Below are 19,448 nucleotides of genomic sequence, written 5' to 3'. Positions count from 1 at the left end.
AGGAACAACAGTCCCAGTCCGCCTTTTAAAGAAATGCTCTATCGACAAAAACAATCGTAACAAAATATATAATTAACTAATGTTACATAAGTTGAGATCAGTATGTGCCAATAATAAAGCCTGTTGAGTTGGTTATCACTAGTTCTGAGGTGGCCACATACACCCGTAGGTTAGGTTAACCTGCCCCACTGCCATTTAGCCCTTCACAGATCAATGTCCATCTAAGTCCATCTAAGTCAGTTCTTTACTACAAACTTAATTTTTCTTTAAATATTACATTAGTTATTTTTCTCTATTTATCTGATAGACTGCATCCAATTTGTTGAGTAGAGTGTTGGAGGCTATTTTGTAAATGACATCGCCGAAGTTGAGGATCGGTAGGATGGTCAGTTTTACGTGGGTGTGTTTGGCAGCATGAGTGAAGGATGCTTTGTTGCGAAATAGGAAGCCGATTCTAGATTTAATTTTGGATTGGAGATGTTTAATGTGAGTCTGGAAGGAGAGTTTACAGTCTAACCAGACACCTAGGTATTTGTAATTGTCCACATATTCCAAGTCAGAACCTTCCAGAGTAGTGATGCTGTGCAGGCAGCGATTGGTTGAAAAGCATGCATTTGGTTTAACTTGCATTTAAGAGCAGTTGGAGGCCACGGAAGGAGAGTTGTATGGAATTGAAGCTCGTCTGGAGGTTAGTTAACACAGTGTCCAAAGAAGGGCCAAAGGTATACAGAATGGTGTCGTCTGTGTAGAGGTGGATCAAAGAATCACCAGCAGCAAGACCGACATCATTGATGTATACAGAGAAGAGAGTCGGCCCTAGAATTGAACCCTGTGGCACCCCCATAGAGACTGCCAGAGGTCCGGACAACAAGCCCTCCGATTTGACACACTGAACTCTATCAGAGAAGTAGTTGGTGAACCAAGCAAGGCAATCATTTGAGAAACCAAGGCTGTTGAGTCTGCTAATAAGAATGTTGTGATTGACAGAGTCGAAAGCCTTAGCCAGGTCGATGAATACGGCTGCACAGTAATGTCTCTTATCGATGGCGGTTATGATATTGTTTAGGATCTTGAGCGTGCCTGAGGTGCACCCATGACCAGCTCTGAAACCAGATTGCATAGCGGAGTGGGGATGCTTTAATAGTGTTATGCCCTGTCCTAAACCCTGATTGGTTTACATTCAAAATACATATATCTGGAAAAAAAGGAGCAAAGTTGTACATTTGCCAAGAATTCTAGAATCTTAGCTAGACAAGGAAGCCTTGAAAAGGGGAGATAATTATTAAGATCACTACTATCCCCGCCCCTATGGAGTGGTAGCACAAGAGCTGATTTCCATTCTTTTGGAATACTGTCTTTCTTGATAATGTTTAATAAAACATTTTAGGTTATTGAGCCAACAATGATGGGCACTGCACACTTAAGCAGCCCGGGATCCAAGTGGATACCCCCTGTGGATTTATTGTTGTCTATTGCTAGCAAAGCATCCATGACTTATTTTGTAAATAACCTAAAAGAAAAGCTTTGACTATAATTTCTCTGATCATTCAGCAAGTTTCCTCTATCAGCATTCAGCCTAATATCATTGTGAATAGGCTTAGAAGTTCTTTCAAAGAGAGCCCGCTGAAATAAAATGGCAATTAAATGCATCACTGATGACATTGACGTATAGGTCATGCTCCAGCAGTCTACCAAGCACCTTGCGTACCAGAGACACATGCGCGGCGCGGGTGGTGGAATAGATCGGAATATTATTGATATAGACAACCACGCCCTGCCCGTGCAGGTCCCTGAGAATCTTGTCTACAAAGGATTGAAAGACGGCTGGAGCATTCTATAACCCAAACGGCATGACAAGGTACTCATAGTGGCCCGATGTGGTACTAAACACTGTTTTCCACTCATCTCCATCCCGAATACGCACCAGACTATACGCGCTCCTGAGATCCAGTTTTGTGAAAAACTGTGCTCCGTGAAATGATTCCACCGCCGTAGCGATGAGAGGTAGTGGGTAACTAAACCCCACTGTGATGGCATTTAGACCTCTATAATCAATGCACGGACGGAGACCTCCCTCCTTTTTCTTCACAAAAAAAGACGGGTGAGATGGGTGAGATGGAGGGCCGAATGTACCCCTGCCCCAGAGATTCCGTGACATATGTCTCCATAGCCAACGTCTCCACCTGGGACAATGTGTACCACGTGACTCTTGGGAAGCGCAGTGTTTACCTGGAGATTTATTGCACAATTCCCCTGTCGATGAGGTGGTAATTTAGTCGCTCTCTTCTTACTGAAAGCGATTGCCAAATCAGCATATTCAGGGGGGATGCGCACCGTGGAACCCTGGTCTGGACTCTCCACCGACGTGGCACCGATGGAAACCTTCCAGAACACTTCTCTGACCACCCCTGGAGAACCCCTTGTCTCCACGAAATCTTAGGATAGTGACTAGCCAGCCAGGGAATCCCCAGCACCACTGGAAACGCAGGTGAATCGATAATGAACAGACTAATTTGCTCCCTATGATTCCCCTGCGTCACCATGTCCAGTGGAACCGTGGCCTCCCTGACCAACCCTGACCCTAACGGCCGGCTGTCTATGGAGTGCAATGGGTAGAGACATCCATTGCGCTAGGGTCAGGACAACATTTACTGTTGATGAAGAGGCATACACCTCCCCCTGTCAATTTTCCTGAATCCAATGTCCTGTCTGCTCGGTGAATGGAGAATCCATCGAGTTGGATTGCCATGGGGGCAAGGCCAAGTGCTTTTGGGACGGACAAGGCCCCTGACTGTGTTTTGATCAAATCAAATCAAATCAAATGTATTCATATAGCCCTTCGTACATCTCTATGGCTCTATATAGCCCTTCATTAGCTCTGACAAATTGAAAACTCTAGTCATTGGCGACTCCATTACCCGCAGTATTATACTTAAAACGAATCATCCAGCGATCATACACTGTTTACCAGGGGACAGGGCTACCGACGTTGAGGCTAATCTGAAGATGGTGCTGGCTAAAGCTAAAACTGGCGAGTGTAGAGAGTATAGAGATATTGTTATCCACGTCGGCACCAACGATGTTAGGATGAAACAGTCAGAGATCACCAAGCGCAACATAGCTTCTGCGTGTAAATCAGCTAGAAAGATGTGTCGGCATCGAGTAATTGTCTCTGCCCCCCTCCCAGTTAGGGGGAGTGACGAGCTCTACAGCAGAGTCTCACAACTCAATCGCTGGTTGAAAACTGTTTTCTGCCCCTCCCAAAATATATAATTTGTAGATAATTGGCCCTCTTTCTAGGACTCACCCACAAACAGGACCAAGCCTGACCTGCTGAGGAGTGACGAACTCCATCCTAGCTGGAGGGGTGCTCTCATCTTATCTGCCAACATAGACAGGGCTCTAACTCCTCTAGCTCTACAATGAAATAGGGTGCAGGCCAGGCAGCAGGCTGTTAGCCAGCCTGCCAGCATAGTGGAGTCTGCCACTAGCCCAGTCAGTGTAGTCAGCTCAGCTATCACCATTGAGACCGTGTCTGTGCCTCGACCTAGGTTGGGCAAAACTAAACATGGCGGTGTTCGCCTTAGCAATCTCACTAGGATAAAGACCACCTCCATTCCTGTCATTATTGAAAGAGATCATGATACCTCACATCTCAAAATAGGGCTACTTAATGTTAGATCCCTTACTTCAAAGGCAATTATAATTAATTATAATCAATGAACTAATCACTGATCATAATCTTGATGTGATTGGCCTGACTGAAACATGGCTTAAGCCTGATGAATTTACTGTGTTAAATGAGGCCTCACCTCCTGGCTACACTAGTGACCATATCCCCCGTGCATCCCGCAAAGGCGGAGGTGTTGCTAACATTTATGATAGCAAATTTCAATTTATACAAAAAAAATGATGTTTTCGTCTTTTGAGCTTCTAGTCATGAAATCTATGCAGCCTACTCAATCACTTTTTATAGCTACTGTTTACAGGCCTCCTGGGCCATATACAGCGTTCCTCATTGAGTTCCCTGAATTCCTATCGGACCTTGTATAGAGCCATAATATTTTGACTGCTGAGTGACAGAGGGACAAGTTAGTGTGGTTTTTAAGGTAATGTTTTTGTTCTTAGATGTCATTTGTACAGATTTAATGTCAAAAGTATTTTCATTGTATTACCTTTTGTTAAAGTCATGTAGTTTTATACATTTGAATGTCAGACAGCGTAATGTATTTGTTATCATAGTAAATATAGTTTTTTTTCCTTAAATATTAAATATAATTTTAAAATGTACATTCAGTGAAATGTTGCTGATACACCAACACCAAATGTGAAAAGAGATAGTTCTTTACATTGATTTATGAAATTGACAAACTGTCTTTCCCTTCAATTGATTGTGATGACAACAAAACAATATTGGTCTAAGCTATTGTATTTGTTGTAGATGCAGTGCAATGGAAATGGTATACTGAACAGTCATAGCAAGTTGCGCGTGTTTACAATATAACTCCTCTGTCAAGCTGAAGGTGTTTTTGGAACTGACGTCTTTTTTTTAAATAGTTTTTTTTATTTCATAATTCACCTTGAAAAGTGATTGCCATTAAATGTCTCTTATTAGAGGGCTCTTTTTGCAAATGAATGTATCAGAGACCATCTTTGAATGCACAGTTGGATTTATTACAATTTGAGTGGTCAATAATGTTGTAGGTTACATCTCAGTGATGTGAAATTACATATTTTCTGTTATAAAAGTTACAGTATCTGCTCCACCACAGCACTACATGCACTGCTCAGAGCAGCGACAGGCCACATGGGCTTCTGCCTTCTCCATCAGGTCCACACTCTTCTCATAGATGCTGCTCAGACCTTCAGAGCGGTTCAGGTTGGAATCTGTAATAGGAAAGAAAGTAAGATATTAGGAACTGCAGATCAGTATTTATTGGATACATCAGAACAGTATGGTGTCTTCAGTAAAACAGTTGTCCATTATAGACTCACCGACGGGCAGGCAGTGGAAACCGATGGTGATGGGGGTGGTCCTCACTGGGAGGCATCCAGGCAGACAGCGCAGCACAGGCTCAACAGAGTAGCATTTGGACTCCCTGTCATCAACAATCACCTGCTTCTCCAGCTTCACAGACTCGAGCTTCATGAGACATTCTGACATAGAGAGGTACAGCAATAATATGTTAACTAAATGAACTGACATTTGTAATGCAGCATAAGTGGTAGGCTAAGACTTACCAGACGCATCGCGGCAGCTATCAGAAGGAAGCACCCAGGAATGGGCAAAGCTGACTGAGCTCTTGGTCAGGCGGCCACTGGGTGTACGGTACTCCTGTCTGTTTTCGCCATCAGCCTTTCCACAGAGTCCACAGGTCTGTCCCTTCATCCAGTCCACAACTTTAATCTGAGTGCCAAAATCACACAACAACTTAGAACAACTTTAGCTTATATTTTGGTAGCCTTTTAAACAAGTAATATGCTATTCATAAATTTAATGATACAGTATTATTGATATTATGACAAAAGATTCCAATCACCTTCCATGAGTTGCTATCAAAGTAGACTTCTTGGAGACCATGGCTTGGGGCATAGAGAGACACACCTTCACCCTTCCGATCGATCTTGATAGAACCTTAGGCAAGAAAATAAACAATGTTGTAGTTTATGGATGAGGCCATTTTCTATTATCTTATTACTGCAGTACATTAGATTATTCTAGTTATTGTGATGTTGATAAATAAGGTTGAAGGTGCATGAGAAACCTGAGGGGTCCTTGTATGGGAGGTTGTCGTTGGAAATTTCCATTTCATTGACCTTCACTATCACACCATGGTCTTCAGTGTACAGGTCAACATCGCTGGAAGTGTCAAAGATAACATTTCATACATTGTTATTGATGGAACTAAGAAATATATTTGTGTCAAAAGCAATTGTTTTCTAAAACAATACTCACATGTCAGAGATTTTCACATTGATGTGGTTTTGTTCAGATGCATGATCCTTCTTCAGCAGAACCATGAATTTGAGCTCTGTGGTGCAATCCTGAGCCAAAACTTGGTAGCAGGAGAGAGGCATGTTGATCTTGTACTTCTTGTTGTTAAATGTTGTCAATGTGTCTCTGACCATGCTACATTTAACTGGAAAACAATAGTGTTAATTTATACCTTCCTTGCCTTTTGTAACGTTGTACTGTGACATTGTTTTGTTTTTTAGTTTTTTTTATTGTTTCTGCTTACCTGCGTTGACTTCAGAAAACAAGTAGTGGATTTTGTTAACAATGTTGTCATCAAAGGGAGAAAGATCAGTCATAGACTCAAATGGCAGAGAACAGGGGAGGTTCACACCCAGTTTATACAGTGTCATCTGTGTTTTAGATACACAAATCCTCATCAGAAACAGTCAACCAAGAGAAGTCTGGAGAAATAAAACAGCAGAAAATGCTATTGTGGGAAAAACAATGTTCCTCACCTTGGGTGTTTTCAGAATGACATCCAGGGTCCTTTCAGATGTGGCAACCACAGTGAATTGAATCTGTTTCTCACTATTTTTGTCTTTTTGCATTGGAACCAAGTCAGCCAGGTAATATGGGATGTACCCAGGGATGAATTCAGACACGCTAGAAGAGAAAAGGTTACACAAATCAGAAGTTGTTCTTGATTTGTTCTGTAACATTATTCAGCTATCACTAGTAAATAACAAATGAGTAACCGTACATCCTAACATAGCGCCAAACAGCCTTGGGAACCTTGGGGAGTTTGTCCCAAGACAACCTCAGACGAACTGCAGGGCTTGGACCAACAAGACCAGTCTCAGCAGTGATAAAGGTGTTATAATCCTTGCACTCTGCCCCCCAAGCAATCTTGGCCTAATTAGGAGAACAAAATAAAGTGTACATTTTTTTAGTATACATTAGTTGTTATTGCTACCCACGGTACAAGCTAAACATTAAAAAAATGATCAGAAAACTTATATTGTAGCACCATTTTACAAGATATTTGATCTTACAGTGATTTTGTGTTTGCTGAGCAGAACACCATCAGCACACAGTTTCCAGTTGTCGTTCTCATCAAGGGCAGCCATAATGATCTGCATTCTGGAAGTAGCTTTGTTCAAGTAAGCAGTAACCTGGTATCCCTCTATCTTATGGTCAGCTCTCACTAAACGGAAGAGGATGATCACCATAGGGGCAAGTTTATTGCCAAGGAATTTGTCCTGAGAAGAGAAACACATTTTAAATCTTAATTCATCTCTGCGCTCTCTCCCAATGGCACACAATGAAAGAGATGATAATCTTGACTCAAGTTATGATGGTGAAGTGTCACCTGCTTGTAGATGGCATGGAAGCTAGAGGCACTGCTCTTGCTTCTGGAGATGACATTGGAGGTGGATTGAGAGTCCTGCAAACAAACAGCAAAACCCAGGGTATTTACGGAAAAACTTTTATACAAACATGTATTTTTGTCAACCATATCGTAGATGAAAATTCCTCAATATTGTACCTTGTGATTCTTTTTGAATTTGCGGTCGTTGGGGTTGTAAGGCTGGTCGGGGCCGTCACGCTATTTGGGTAGAAATACCAATACATTTAATAAATTCTCTTCACATTTTTAACATCTATGTATGTTTGCAACAAGTCTGTGCCTTGTTTGTCAACTCCATAAATATCTGACTCAAAGAGTTTTGTGACAAACAGTAGCCTTACCTTGGAGATGCGAGAGCTGGAGGAGCTGGAAGAGCTGCTGCTCTCTGATTTTCTGGATCTAGAGCGGGAACTACTAGAGCGAGAGCTGCTGGAACTAGAGCTGCTGGAACTAGAGGAAGCTCTGGTGCCGTTCTTCAGATCAGGCAGCAGAATTTTCTTGAGCTTCAACAGTACAGTTTTTCCCTCGGGAGCTTCCTCCTCTTCGTTCATGGTGATGACTTTGATAATCTTTTCTGCAGCCTTGGGTCCAACTTGCACTTCAAACTCCAGCCTCTCGATGGCGGGTTCAGATGCTGCTAAAAATGGAATGCATTACAAATAGCTAAACAAATTGTTGCAAGTATATGCTGAACTTGGCTTATTACCAAATGAATGCTTACATGGTTTCACAGAAATAAGGACTGAATGCTTTCCAATCATGTTGTAGAAAAGAGTGTTTCTGATGAAGGCAGCACTCTCTGAGGTAAATTCAAAGCATGCTTTGACTCCAAGCCTTTTGACACAGATTGTCTCCTCAAGATGGACTACAATTGCCTTAATGATGGGCTTGAAGTTGGATGGCAAATCAGAATAGAGGATCTCGGAAGATCTTGACTGAAAAAATGATATAAATTCACAAAATGTATCAAATGTCTGGGGTCTGTGGTTAATCATTTCTGATTGGCAATGCTTATGTGGATTTAGTTTTGAACAAGTATTTCATACAAACTCACCAAACTTCCAGCAAAAGAGGCAGCAGAGTCTGCAATCATAGATGTGAACTTATCCCTGGACTGCTGTGTGCTTCTTGCTACTCCTTGGGCAGGAATCAAGGGAGTTATTCTCTCGGCTGGGACATCCTCCACATTTCTTGCCACAGCAAAGGTCTCAATGCTGTTTGAAGGAACATAGATCTCAAGAAAACTGTAGGTCGGCAGCCGTGTTAAAAAAATATGAACTTAATTTAAACAGCTATTACATCCTCTTTTCTGACCAAGAAAAAGATTGCCCTTACTGTGCGGCAGCAATATGCTCAGGAGGGGAAACAGGGAAAGCTTCAAACTTGAAGTTGCCATTAGCGATGTCAAGCTGTGCTGCAAATTTTGCAGGGACAATTGTGCGGACCTTAGCTCTTGCCATAATAGCAGCCTGGATGAATGCAGTGTTCACCCCCATCACAGCAAATGTATGCATGACAATGCTACAGGAAGAGGAGACATTTGTTAAATTTACCAAGATTTGTGGTATTAATGATGTCATCAGAAAATATTGGTCTTATACCTACCTTGGTCTAACTTCGGCGTGTAGCTCAATGTTTGTTTTCAATAGCTGGGCAGCATGGAAGGTTTCAGGCAGAGCAGGTGTCAGAGTGGCACGGACTAAGAACATAAAGATAAAAGCACATTCATATGGGAGATCAGAGATCTAGCGAAGAACTACTAATTACTAAGCAAGAACTATTATGATATAGTTACCATTGACGTATGCTTTAGCGACAGCAGCAGTGTAGTAACTGAGCTCCATGGGCAAACCAACAGCGGTGGGGAAGATGCGACGCACCTCTGCAGCCAGCAGGGGCTTAACATACTGGAAAGTTGCTCCAGCCAACAGTGCCTTCAAGGCATTTCTTCCCAAAGCGTGTGCAGAAGGACTGTTGGCAAGCTGTGGGATATTATTAGGTTTAGCTGTTTTGTCCCTCAACTGTGAATGTTTTATGAATACTTTTGGAGACTATTAAGTTATATCATCTGTTGTACCTGAAGTGCCTGATCGATGATGGACTTGTCGATGTTGGCAAAGGCAATTTCCTGTCCAAAGAACTTCACATATATGGAGGCTAGGGGCTTGCTTGTGGCTAGGGACCTCCAGTCAGACAGCTGTGGATAGATGAGTAAAGCAAACCTGATTGATCAATTTCATTTAAAAAATCCACAGGGATTGAAGCAATTTAAGATAAATGTGTAACGTAGTGGTCGTTGATACTTACAGCCTTAATGACACGCCTCATCTTGGTGATCCTGTCAGCATTTTCAGGAGCTGGGGGTAATTTCAGAAGAGCCTCCTGGATTCCCTCAGTTCTCACTCCAACCTAAGGGGCAAACATTAAGCTTGGACAGTTAAAAAGTGTTTTAAATGTTCTCAATCATTATCATTTCAAGGTACTTTGAAAAAACGCCTTTACCTCAAGAACATCAGCAGCTGCTCCAGCAAAGTAGGTGCGAGCTTTGGCCACGACAGTTCTGGGGAAAAGGGTGGCAGCATCGTTGATGTAGAAAGCACTGGCAGCAGCACCAATCCTCAGGGGATCTTTAAGATGGGGAAAAATGACTGTTAATGAATGACTTTGTTGATGTTTAGTGAATGATGCTAATGGAACAGTCGTTGCAAGCCAAGGAAGATAAGAGGAGGACCTTACTGGAATAGGCATCCAGGTGGATGGCTTGACTGAAGTGGCAGCTCAATCTTCTAAATTTGTTGCTGAGCATCTTGACAGCAACATTGCAGGCAGCAGCACTAAAATGAAGGAATAGCAACTATGTTATTAAATCTGATTCCATAGATATTGAGAGAGATGTAATGACATGTAAAGGTGAAAGAGTGCTCTTACACTGAGGCAAAGTCAGGGGCGGTGCTCCTGGTCAGGGACATCATGTGAGAGTAGGTGAAGCTAGCCACCTGCATATTTTTCTCTGTTTTCAGAATGCTAGCTAAAGTAATCACCAGGCCCATTGGGGGCTTTGTCTCAAACAGAACAATGCAGGCAAGCATGCGGAGCTCTGGGTGGAGAGCCTTGTCCATGAACAACTGCACAGCAACTTCCTGGACCTATTTCACAACAATAATGCAGAGATTTGAATGGACTTCGCCAATGAGAATCATGATGTTGTCATTTGCATTTTAATGGAGGGACTGTACTCACCATTCTAGGCTCCCTCTTAGCAATGTTCCTCAGGGACAAAACTGCATCAGCCTGGACTCTCAGGGGCAGAGCAGCAGCTGCAGTTCCAAACACGGGCAGGAGCTTTGTGATTGGTTTAATGCTAGCAGGATGGCCAGCATTACCCAGAGCTTTAAGAACCATGGAGAGTTCCTCAAATTTGCTATTAGCAACAGCCTGAACAGCAAGTTCGTGGATGGGCTGTGGGAAGACATGTACAGTAGATATGTTTGAATAACCTCAATCAGTAGATCATCATATACATGAGATGACATCTACCTCTTTGAAGAGTATCCCAATAGCACTGATTTTGCTGATAAATCTTTTTTTGAGGGAAAATATACTTGATACGATTGTGATATGTTGCTATCTCACCTAGCTATCGTAAGAGCATCTATCTGTTAAGTGACTCAAATGTAAATGATTATAGGAAAATACATCCAGTTTACCTTCACAAGTTCAGCGGGGCAGTTGGGATGTTCAACACAGTATTTGGAAACCATGGTACCATAACCAAGCATGGTGAGCTCACGTAGAACTGGGTGTGTCTGAATCTTGTGGTTGAAAGCCAGGCTCTGGTGGTGAAAAATGTATTGTTTTGAGTCATCTTTATATAATTTCTTACAAAATATTGAAGAGATAGGACAGTGTAGAAGGAGTAAAGTGGGTCCAGGATTCTCAACCAGACGGCCGCGAGCACATATGTGACCAGCTTCAAAAAGCTAAGCGTATGTCGCACATCACTACTTCACAGGAGATGCATTTGCAGTTTATTCTTTCAGAAATGCCTCCTGGAACATGTGAACTGTCATGTGCCTTCATAACAAACTTGTATGCCATCTGTAAATATGAATACAATTGTTAAATTAGGAGCCTAGTTGGTTTAGCCATGGAAAAATACCTTCCCGCTAGCCATGATTGGCTGAGATAATGAATGGGCTAATGAATGGGCTGGACATGCCGAGAGATGAGTTTGTGTTGGTCTGCTATGTAGCACGCTTCTGTCTATAACATGAGCTGCTCGGTATATGTCAATAATCCTTGCTACAGTGGCTTTTTTGAAAGATATAATGCTAGCCATGGAGATCTGCAAATGTGTTGCTACTGCGCTCAACAACATTGTTGCCCAGAATTTATTAGGTGCTATCGACAAAGATTAGTGGGAAAAAGTTGTGATGGACTACTTTCTGCACACGATCAGTGTGAACCGAAGTGACTTGACACAACAACGGGCCCAACAAGCTGTAGCTTGCTACAAACCAAACAGAAAAGACACACTGCCATGAAATGTTCATCCATGTATACTGGTAAGAGTGTAGCTACATTCTCAGATATTACAAGTTTCAAATTTAGTCAGAAAGTCATTTTCATTGCAAGTTCAAGCGTACTGTTAGCTAGCAAGCAAATGTTAGCTTGCTGGCTTGCTAGCTAACGGCACGTGTATGATCTCTGTAGTAATATTATTTGTATCTCAGAAAGCCACTTGTAATTGCTGATTATGGCCATCGATTGTATTTCATGAACATGTGTACATGTCCAGTTAATAGTAACCATCCACTTAGCTACATGTGGCTGGGGGTGGTTATATCATTTATGTCACATGACCCATCAGTTTTGGACAAGTGTCTGGGTAAGCATAATGCATAATTATCAAATAATTATAAAATATTTTTATCCGGACACTTTCAAAGTCAGATTAGGATATAGGCCAAGGACTAGATAAAGTGCATTTTTAACTGGAGTTTTCCCTATTTTAGGCTACTACTTTCACCACTTTTAGTCTTGAAATCTTTGGTTGTTTACTACACTACCTTACCTTCTCTGTTTAGCTTATGGTCTCACATGTGAATCCTTAAAGAGATGGTGGGGCTAGGGCTTTAGAGGGTGTGAACGATGCCGAATAGGTTTAAACGCAGAAGCTCTCCAGTAGGTGTAGGAAAAAATTCAAGGGACATTTTCTCAAAAGTGAGGTTACAAGTTGACCAACTTTCAAAGCATAATTACTTTCGCATTGTTCCTCAACTGTGGTGTATGATATAGCGTTTTGTAGATCTGAGTCCCTACTTTAAATTTAAAAAACACCAATTGTTGCTACATAAAACTGAATCGAGGCTCTGGGTCACAGATGTGTTGAAGGTAATGGTGTTAACCACTAGACCACCTCATGCTACAATTTTTAGTCATCTTAATGAGGAAATCTATAAGAATGCTTAAACATCATTTAAAGGTTTACTTACTTCAACAAGCTTGACAGTCTCCAGATCAGCAGCCACCATATGCACAGCGGCAACCAGAGCCTGAGCAGCCTCAAAAATAGTGATGTCACCAGCCAAAAACTTCTCCTTGATGAATCTCACAGCCACTGAACTTCCGATAGAGGGGACAGCATCCAGGATCCAGTGTCTGAAAAAAAGGTTTTCTGTCATTGGGTCTTTGTTTGAGCAATTGAGCAATAATTGTTTTTACCTGTAAGCTGGTTTGGCCTTGAACTCAGCCCAGATGGCATTAATAGTCTCAGAGCTTGCCATGCGCAGGAGCTGAATAAACTGCAGAAACTTAAGAGGAGCATCTTCATGGACCGGTGCCGTGTTGTATGTGACCAGATGATTCAGGATCTTCACAGCCTAAACAATTATAATGAAGTGCTTGTATTAAACCTTTGTTATCTTTGGCTTTACATATTGTCAGGCTATTGTATCAAATAATAGATAGAGTCATTGAGTCACTGTACCTGAGCACGTGCGTTGCTGATCTTAAGGAGCTGAATGGGCATCTGGAGAATCTCAGTGGCAAACTCATACCGGATGGATCCACGGTGAACATAGTTATTATCGGGGACAATAATTGGATCCTTCTTGATCTCAACGAAAGTCAACATTTGTCTGTGAAAGGTAGTTCATGGGAAACTTTTAAACCTATAAGCTTAATAAAATGAAAATGTTTTCCTTTTGTACCACAAATCAGTCAACATACTTTGCTTCCATTTGGGCAGCTCCTGACATCTCATTGAATGGTGTGAACTGATGGAGCTCAGTAACAGTGGCCTCCAAGATCAGAGCACCATTGTCAGCGGGCTTCATGAGGTAGTTGTAAGTGGCAGCTCCCATCAGGGCCTCCCCTCTCTGTTTAGACAAAACACAGAGTTGTATTGTCATGTGAAGTGTTTCTGGTTATGTTTTTCCAACCCCCAAAATAGATACTTATGCTCATACCTGCCGGCACTCTACACACTTCTCTGTGTAAGCCAGACCAAAGTCCTTCATGATTCTCTGCTGACAGTTATTGAGATCCTTGCTCTTGGTCAAATGGATGCGCTCTGCCTTGGCATCTTCCCTGATCACATAGTGGGTCTTGCACACTCCCTGAGCTCCAGCCTAACACAAAAGAGAGCATAAGTGAGGAACTCAAACATTGCTTACTGAAACATGTTTTGCATCTACATATGAACATATATACAAGTTTTACCTCCTGCAACTCATAGACGTTTTGTGTCTTCTTGATGTTGAGCTGAAGAATGTTCAGGATACCTCTATGGACATTCAGCACTGTTTCAGAGACAGCAGTGGGGGCAAATACCTTACCCACAACACCCTTGGCATACTCAAACTTGATGGGAATCGAGAACTGAGCAGCCAGGGCTGAAGTGAGTTTTGCAGCTGGGACGAAAGGATCTTTGGGCCACACACCACTGTACTCAAAGATCTCAGGGTTCACAAGCTACAAGAAGATATCAATTGATGTATTAGTCAATGTAATGGACATCACATTAAGATATTGTTTGTGTGGGAACTTCATGTATAATAAATACCTTCAGCAAGTAGGTATTCTCTGCAACTGCACTGATAAGAACTTTGCTGATTACTTTTACTCCAGCTCTAGCCAGACCCTCCTCAGGCAGACCACCCAGGAGCAGTGCCTCATACTTGTACACATAGGTCTTACTGGCAGCAAAATCAGGGGCTGTAATAACAATCAAAAAATATTTGATGATCTTGTGATCTGAGAACTGGTTTTACTTAATTTATTCAACTAGAAAAAAATGCAGAAGTGAAACTACCTAATAAACATAAGTAAAAATCCATAAAAATAATATGTACTTACCAAAGTTAACAGATTGACTTGCTACAAGATAAAACAAAAATAATTGTCACAATATGTTACTGAATGTTTTTCAAAAAATGTCATAGATACAGAATTGTACATTTCAATATTTACATAACTTAATTATATTTACATGAAGTTAGTTATAATATCTGCACTAGAATAAGACAGAAAAACTGTACTTACCCACAAGGGCTAGAGTCAGTGCAAGTACTACTGCTCTCATGGCCAGTGTGATGTGAGGAACAACAGTCCCAGTCCGCCTTTTAAAGAAATGCTCTATCGACAAAAACAATCGTAACAAAATATATAATTAACTAATGTTACATAAGTTGAGATCAGTATGTGCTAATAATAAAGCCTGTTGAGTTGGTTATCACTAGTTCTGAGGTGGCCACATACACCCGTAGGTTAGGTTAACCTGCCCCACTGCCATTTAGCCCTTCACAGATCAATGTCCATCTAAGTCCATCTAAGTCAGTTCTTTACTACAAACTTAATTTTTCTTTAAATATTACATTAGTTATTTTTCTCTATTTATCTGATAGACTGCATCCAATTTGTTGAGTAGAGTGTTGGAGGCTATTTTGTAAATGACATCGCCGAAGTTGAGGATCGGTAGGATGGTCAGTTTTACGTGGGTGTGTTTGGCAGCATGAGTGAAGGATGCTTTGTTGCGAAATAGGAAGCCGATTCTAGATTTAATTTTGGATTGGAGATGTTTAATGTGAGTCTGGAAGGAGAGTTTACAGTCTAACCAGACACCTAGGTATTTGTAATTGTCCACATATTCCAAGTCAGAACCTTCCAGAGTAGTGATGCTGTGCAGGCAGCGATTGGTTGAAATGCATGCATTTGGTTTAACTTGCATTTAAGAGCAGTTGGAGGCCACGGAAGGAGAGTTGTATGGAATTGAAGCTCGTCTGGAGGTTAGTTAACACAGTGTCCAAAGAAGGGCCAAAGGTATACAGAATGGTGTCGTCTGTGTAGAGGTGGATCAAAGAATCACCAGCAGCAAGACCGACATCATTGATGTATACAGAGAAGAGAGTCGGCCCTAGAATTGAACCCTGTGGCACCCCCATAGAGACTGCCAGAGGTCCGGACAACAAGCCCTCCGATTTGACACACTGAACTCTACCAGAGAAGTAGTTGGTGAACCAAGCAAGGCAATCATTTGAGAAACCAAGGCTGTTGAGTCTGCTAATAAGAATGTTGTGATTGACAGAGTCGAAAGCCTTAGCCAGGTCGATGAATACGGCTGCACAGTAATGTCTCTTATCGATGGCGGTTATGATATTGTTTAGGATCTTGAGCGTGCCTGAGGTGCACCCATGACCAGCTCTGAAACCAGATTGCATAGCGGAGTGGGGATGCTTTAATAGTGTTATGCCCTGTCCTAAACCCTGATTGGTTTACATTCAAAATACATATATCTGGAAAAAAAGGAGCAAAGTTGTACATTTGCCAAGAATTCTAGAATCTTAGCTAGACAAGGAAGCCTTGAAAAGGGGAGATAATTATTAAGATCACTACTATCCCCGCCCCTATGGAGTGGTAGCACAAGAGCTGATTTCCATACTTTTGGAATACTGTCTTTCTTGATAATGTTTAATAAAACATTTTAGGTTATTGAGCCAACAATGATGGGCACTGCACACTTAAGCAGCCCGGGATCCAAGTGGATACCCCCTGTGTATTTATTGTTGTCTATTGCTAGCAAAGCATCCATGACTTATTTTGTAAATAACCTAAAAGAAAAGCTTTGACTATAATTTCTCTGATCATTCAGCAAGTTTCCTCTATCAGCATTCAGCCTAATATCATTGTGAATAGGCTTAGAAGTTCTTTCAAAGAGAGCCCGCTGAAATAAAATGGCAATTAAATGCATCACTGATGACATTGACGTATAGGTCATGCTCCAGCAGTCTACCAAGCACCTTGCGTACCAGAGACACATGCGCGGCGCGGGTGGTGGAATAGATCGGAATATTATTGATATAGACAACCACGCCCTGCCTGTGCAGGTCCCTGAGAATCTTGTCTACAAAGGATTGAAAGACGGCTGGAGCATTCTATAACCCAAACGGCATGACAAGGTACTCATAGTGGCCCGATGTGGTACTAAACACTGTTTTCCACTCATCTCCATCCCGAATACGCACCAGACTATACGCGCTCCTGAGATCCAGTTTTGTGAAAAACTGTGCTCCATGAAATGATTCCACCGCCGTAGCGATGAGAGGTAGTGGGTAACTAAACCCCACTGTGATGGCATTTAGACCTCTATAATCAATGCACGGACAGAGACCTCCCTCCTTTTTCTTCACAAAAAAAGACGGGTGAGATGGGTGAGATGGAGGGCCGAATGTACCCCTGCCCCAGAGATTCCGTGACATATGTCTCCATAGCCAACGTCTCCACCTGGGACAATGTGTACCACGTGACTCTTGGGAAGTGCAGTGTTTACCTGGAGATTTATTGCACAATTCCCCTGTCGATGAGGTGGTAATTTAGTCGCTCTCTTCTTACTGAAAGCGATTGCCAAATCAGCATATTCAGGGGGGATGCGCACCGTGGAACCCTGGTCTGGACTCTCCACCGACGTGGCACCGATGGAAACCTTCCAGAACACTTCTCTGACCACCCCTGGAGAACCCCTTGTCTCCACGAAATCTTAGGATAGTGACTAGCCAGCCAGGGAATCCCCAGCACCACTGGAAACGCAGGTGAATCGATAATGAACAGACTAATTTGCTCCCTATGATTCCCCTGCGTCACCATGTCCAGTGGAACCGTGGCCTCCCTGACCAACCCTGACCCTAACGGCCGGCTGTCTATGGAGTGCAATGGGTAGAGACTTCCATTGCGCTAGAGTCAGGACAACATTTACTGTTGATGAAGAGGCATACACCTCCCCCTGTCAATTTTCCTGAATCCAATGTCCTGTCCGCTCGGTGAATGGAGAATCCATCGAGTTGGATTGCCATGGGGGCAAGGCCAAGTGCTTTTGGGACTGACAAGGACCCTGACTGTGTTTTCAAATCAAATCAAATGTATTCATATAGCCCTTCGTACATCTCTATGGCTCTATATAGCCCTTCATTAGCTCTGACAAATTGAAAACTCTAGTCATTGGCGACTCCATTACCCGCAGTATTAGACTTAAAACGAATCATCCAGCGATCATACACTGTTTACCAGGGGACAGGGCTACCGACGTTGAGGCTAATCTGAAGATGGTGCTGGCTAAAGCTAAAACTGGCGAGTGTAGAGAGTATAGAGATATTGTTATCCACGTCGGCACCAACGATGTTAGGATGAAACAGTCAGAGATCACCAAGCGCAACATAGCTTCTGCGTGTAAATCAGCTAGAAAGATGTGTCGGCATCGAGTAATTGTCTCTGGCCCCCTCCCAGTTAGGGGGAGTGATGAGCTCTACAGCAGAGTCTCACAACTCAATCGCTGGTTGAAAACTGTTTTCTGCCCCTCCCAAAATATATAATTTGTAGATAATTGGCCCTCTTTCTAGGACTCACCCACAAACAGGACCAAGCCTGACCTGCTGAGGAGTGACGGACTCCATCCTAGCTGGAGGGGTGCTCTCATCTTATCTGCCAACATAGACAGGGCTCTAACTCCTCTAGCTCTACAATGAAATAGGGTGCAGGCCAGGCAGCAGGCTGTTAGCCAGCCTGCCAGCATAGTGGAGTCTGCCACTAGCCCAGTCAGTGTAGTCAGCTCAGCTATCACCATTGAGACCGTGTCTGTGCCTCGACCTAGGTTGGGCAAAACTAAACATGGCGGTGTTCGCCTTAGCAATCTCACTAGGATAAAGACCACCTCCATTCCTGTCATTATTGAAAGAGATCATGATACCTCACATCTCAAAATAGGGCTACTTAATGTTAGATCCCTTACTTCAAAGGCAATTATAATTAATTATAATCAATGAACTAATCACTGATCATAATCTTGATGTGATTGGCCTGACTGAAACATGGCTTAAGCCTGATGAATTTACTGTGTTAAATGAGGCCTCACCTCCTGGCTACACTAGTGACCATATCCCCCGTGCATCCCGCAAAGGCGGAGGTGTTGCTAACATTTATGATAGCAAATTTCAATTTATACAAAAAAAATGACGTTTTCGTCTTTTGAGCTTCTAGTCATGAAATCTATGCAGCCTACTCAATCACTTTTTATAGCTACTGTTTACAGGCCTCCTGGGCCATATACAGCGTTCCTCATTGAGTTCCCTGAATTCCTATCGGACCTTGTATAGAGCCATAATATTTTGACTGCTGAGTGACAGAGGGACAAGTTAGTGTGGTTTTTAAGGTAATGTTTTTGTTCTTAGATGTCATTTGTACAGATTTAATGTCAAAAGTATTTTCATTGTATTATCTTTTGTTAAAGTCATGTAGTTTTATACATTTGAATGTCAGACAGCGTAATGTATTTGTTATCATAGTAAATATAGTTTTTTTTCCTTAAATATTAAATATAATTTTAAAATGTACATTCAGTGAAATGTTGCTGATACACCAACACCAAATGTGAAAAGAGATATAGTTCTTTACATTGATTTATGAAATTGACAAACTGTCTTTCCCTTCAATTGATTGTGATGACAACAAAACAATATTGGTCTAAGCTATTGTATTTGTTGTAGATGCAGTGCAATGGAAATGGTATACTGAACAGTCATAGCAAGTTGCGCG

At 42.2% G+C, this 19,448-nt stretch overlaps 1 protein-coding gene across 2 annotated transcripts; it reads right to left on the bottom strand.

Moving 5' to 3' along the window:
* Window positions 1-4,652: 4,652 nt before the first annotated feature.
* LOC110519394 (vitellogenin-like) lies at window positions 4,653-14,964 on the bottom strand. Of its 2 annotated transcripts, none has more exons than XM_090233442.1 (34): window positions 14,910-14,964; window positions 14,724-14,744; window positions 14,431-14,582; window positions 14,088-14,339; window positions 13,835-13,996; window positions 13,596-13,744; window positions 13,354-13,504; window positions 13,089-13,246; window positions 12,860-13,025; window positions 11,072-11,197; window positions 10,605-10,823; window positions 10,293-10,510; window positions 10,101-10,198; window positions 9,867-9,991; window positions 9,672-9,773; window positions 9,442-9,561; window positions 9,160-9,346; window positions 8,970-9,063; window positions 8,700-8,885; window positions 8,419-8,578; window positions 8,086-8,299; window positions 7,706-8,001; window positions 7,503-7,562; window positions 7,326-7,400; window positions 7,009-7,215; window positions 6,717-6,868; window positions 6,472-6,619; window positions 6,240-6,366; window positions 5,957-6,140; window positions 5,766-5,860; window positions 5,541-5,635; window positions 5,242-5,407; window positions 4,996-5,157; window positions 4,653-4,887 (listed from the first exon to the last, which is right to left on the bottom strand). In XM_090233442.1, exons 1-34 carry the CDS (start codon window positions 14,947-14,949, stop codon window positions 4,775-4,777), a joined length of 4,980 nt encoding a protein of 1,659 aa, XP_090089568.1. In that variant the 5' UTR covers window positions 14,950-14,964; the 3' UTR covers window positions 4,653-4,774. The 2 variants fall into 2 exon arrangements, with proteins under 2 accessions (XP_090089568.1, XP_036825013.2); XM_036969118.2 differs by having other exon boundaries at window positions 7,706-7,998.
* Window positions 14,965-19,448: the final 4,484 nt, after the last annotated feature.

This window comes from Oncorhynchus mykiss, chromosome 4 (genome assembly GCF_057628025.1).
Source record: "Oncorhynchus mykiss isolate SJ-2025 chromosome 4, ASM5762802v1, whole genome shotgun sequence".
Classification (NCBI taxonomy): Eukaryota; Metazoa; Chordata; class Actinopteri; order Salmoniformes; family Salmonidae; genus Oncorhynchus; species Oncorhynchus mykiss.
Note: the sequence above shows the minus strand (reverse complement) of the source record. Positions and strands in the feature narration are given on the sequence as shown.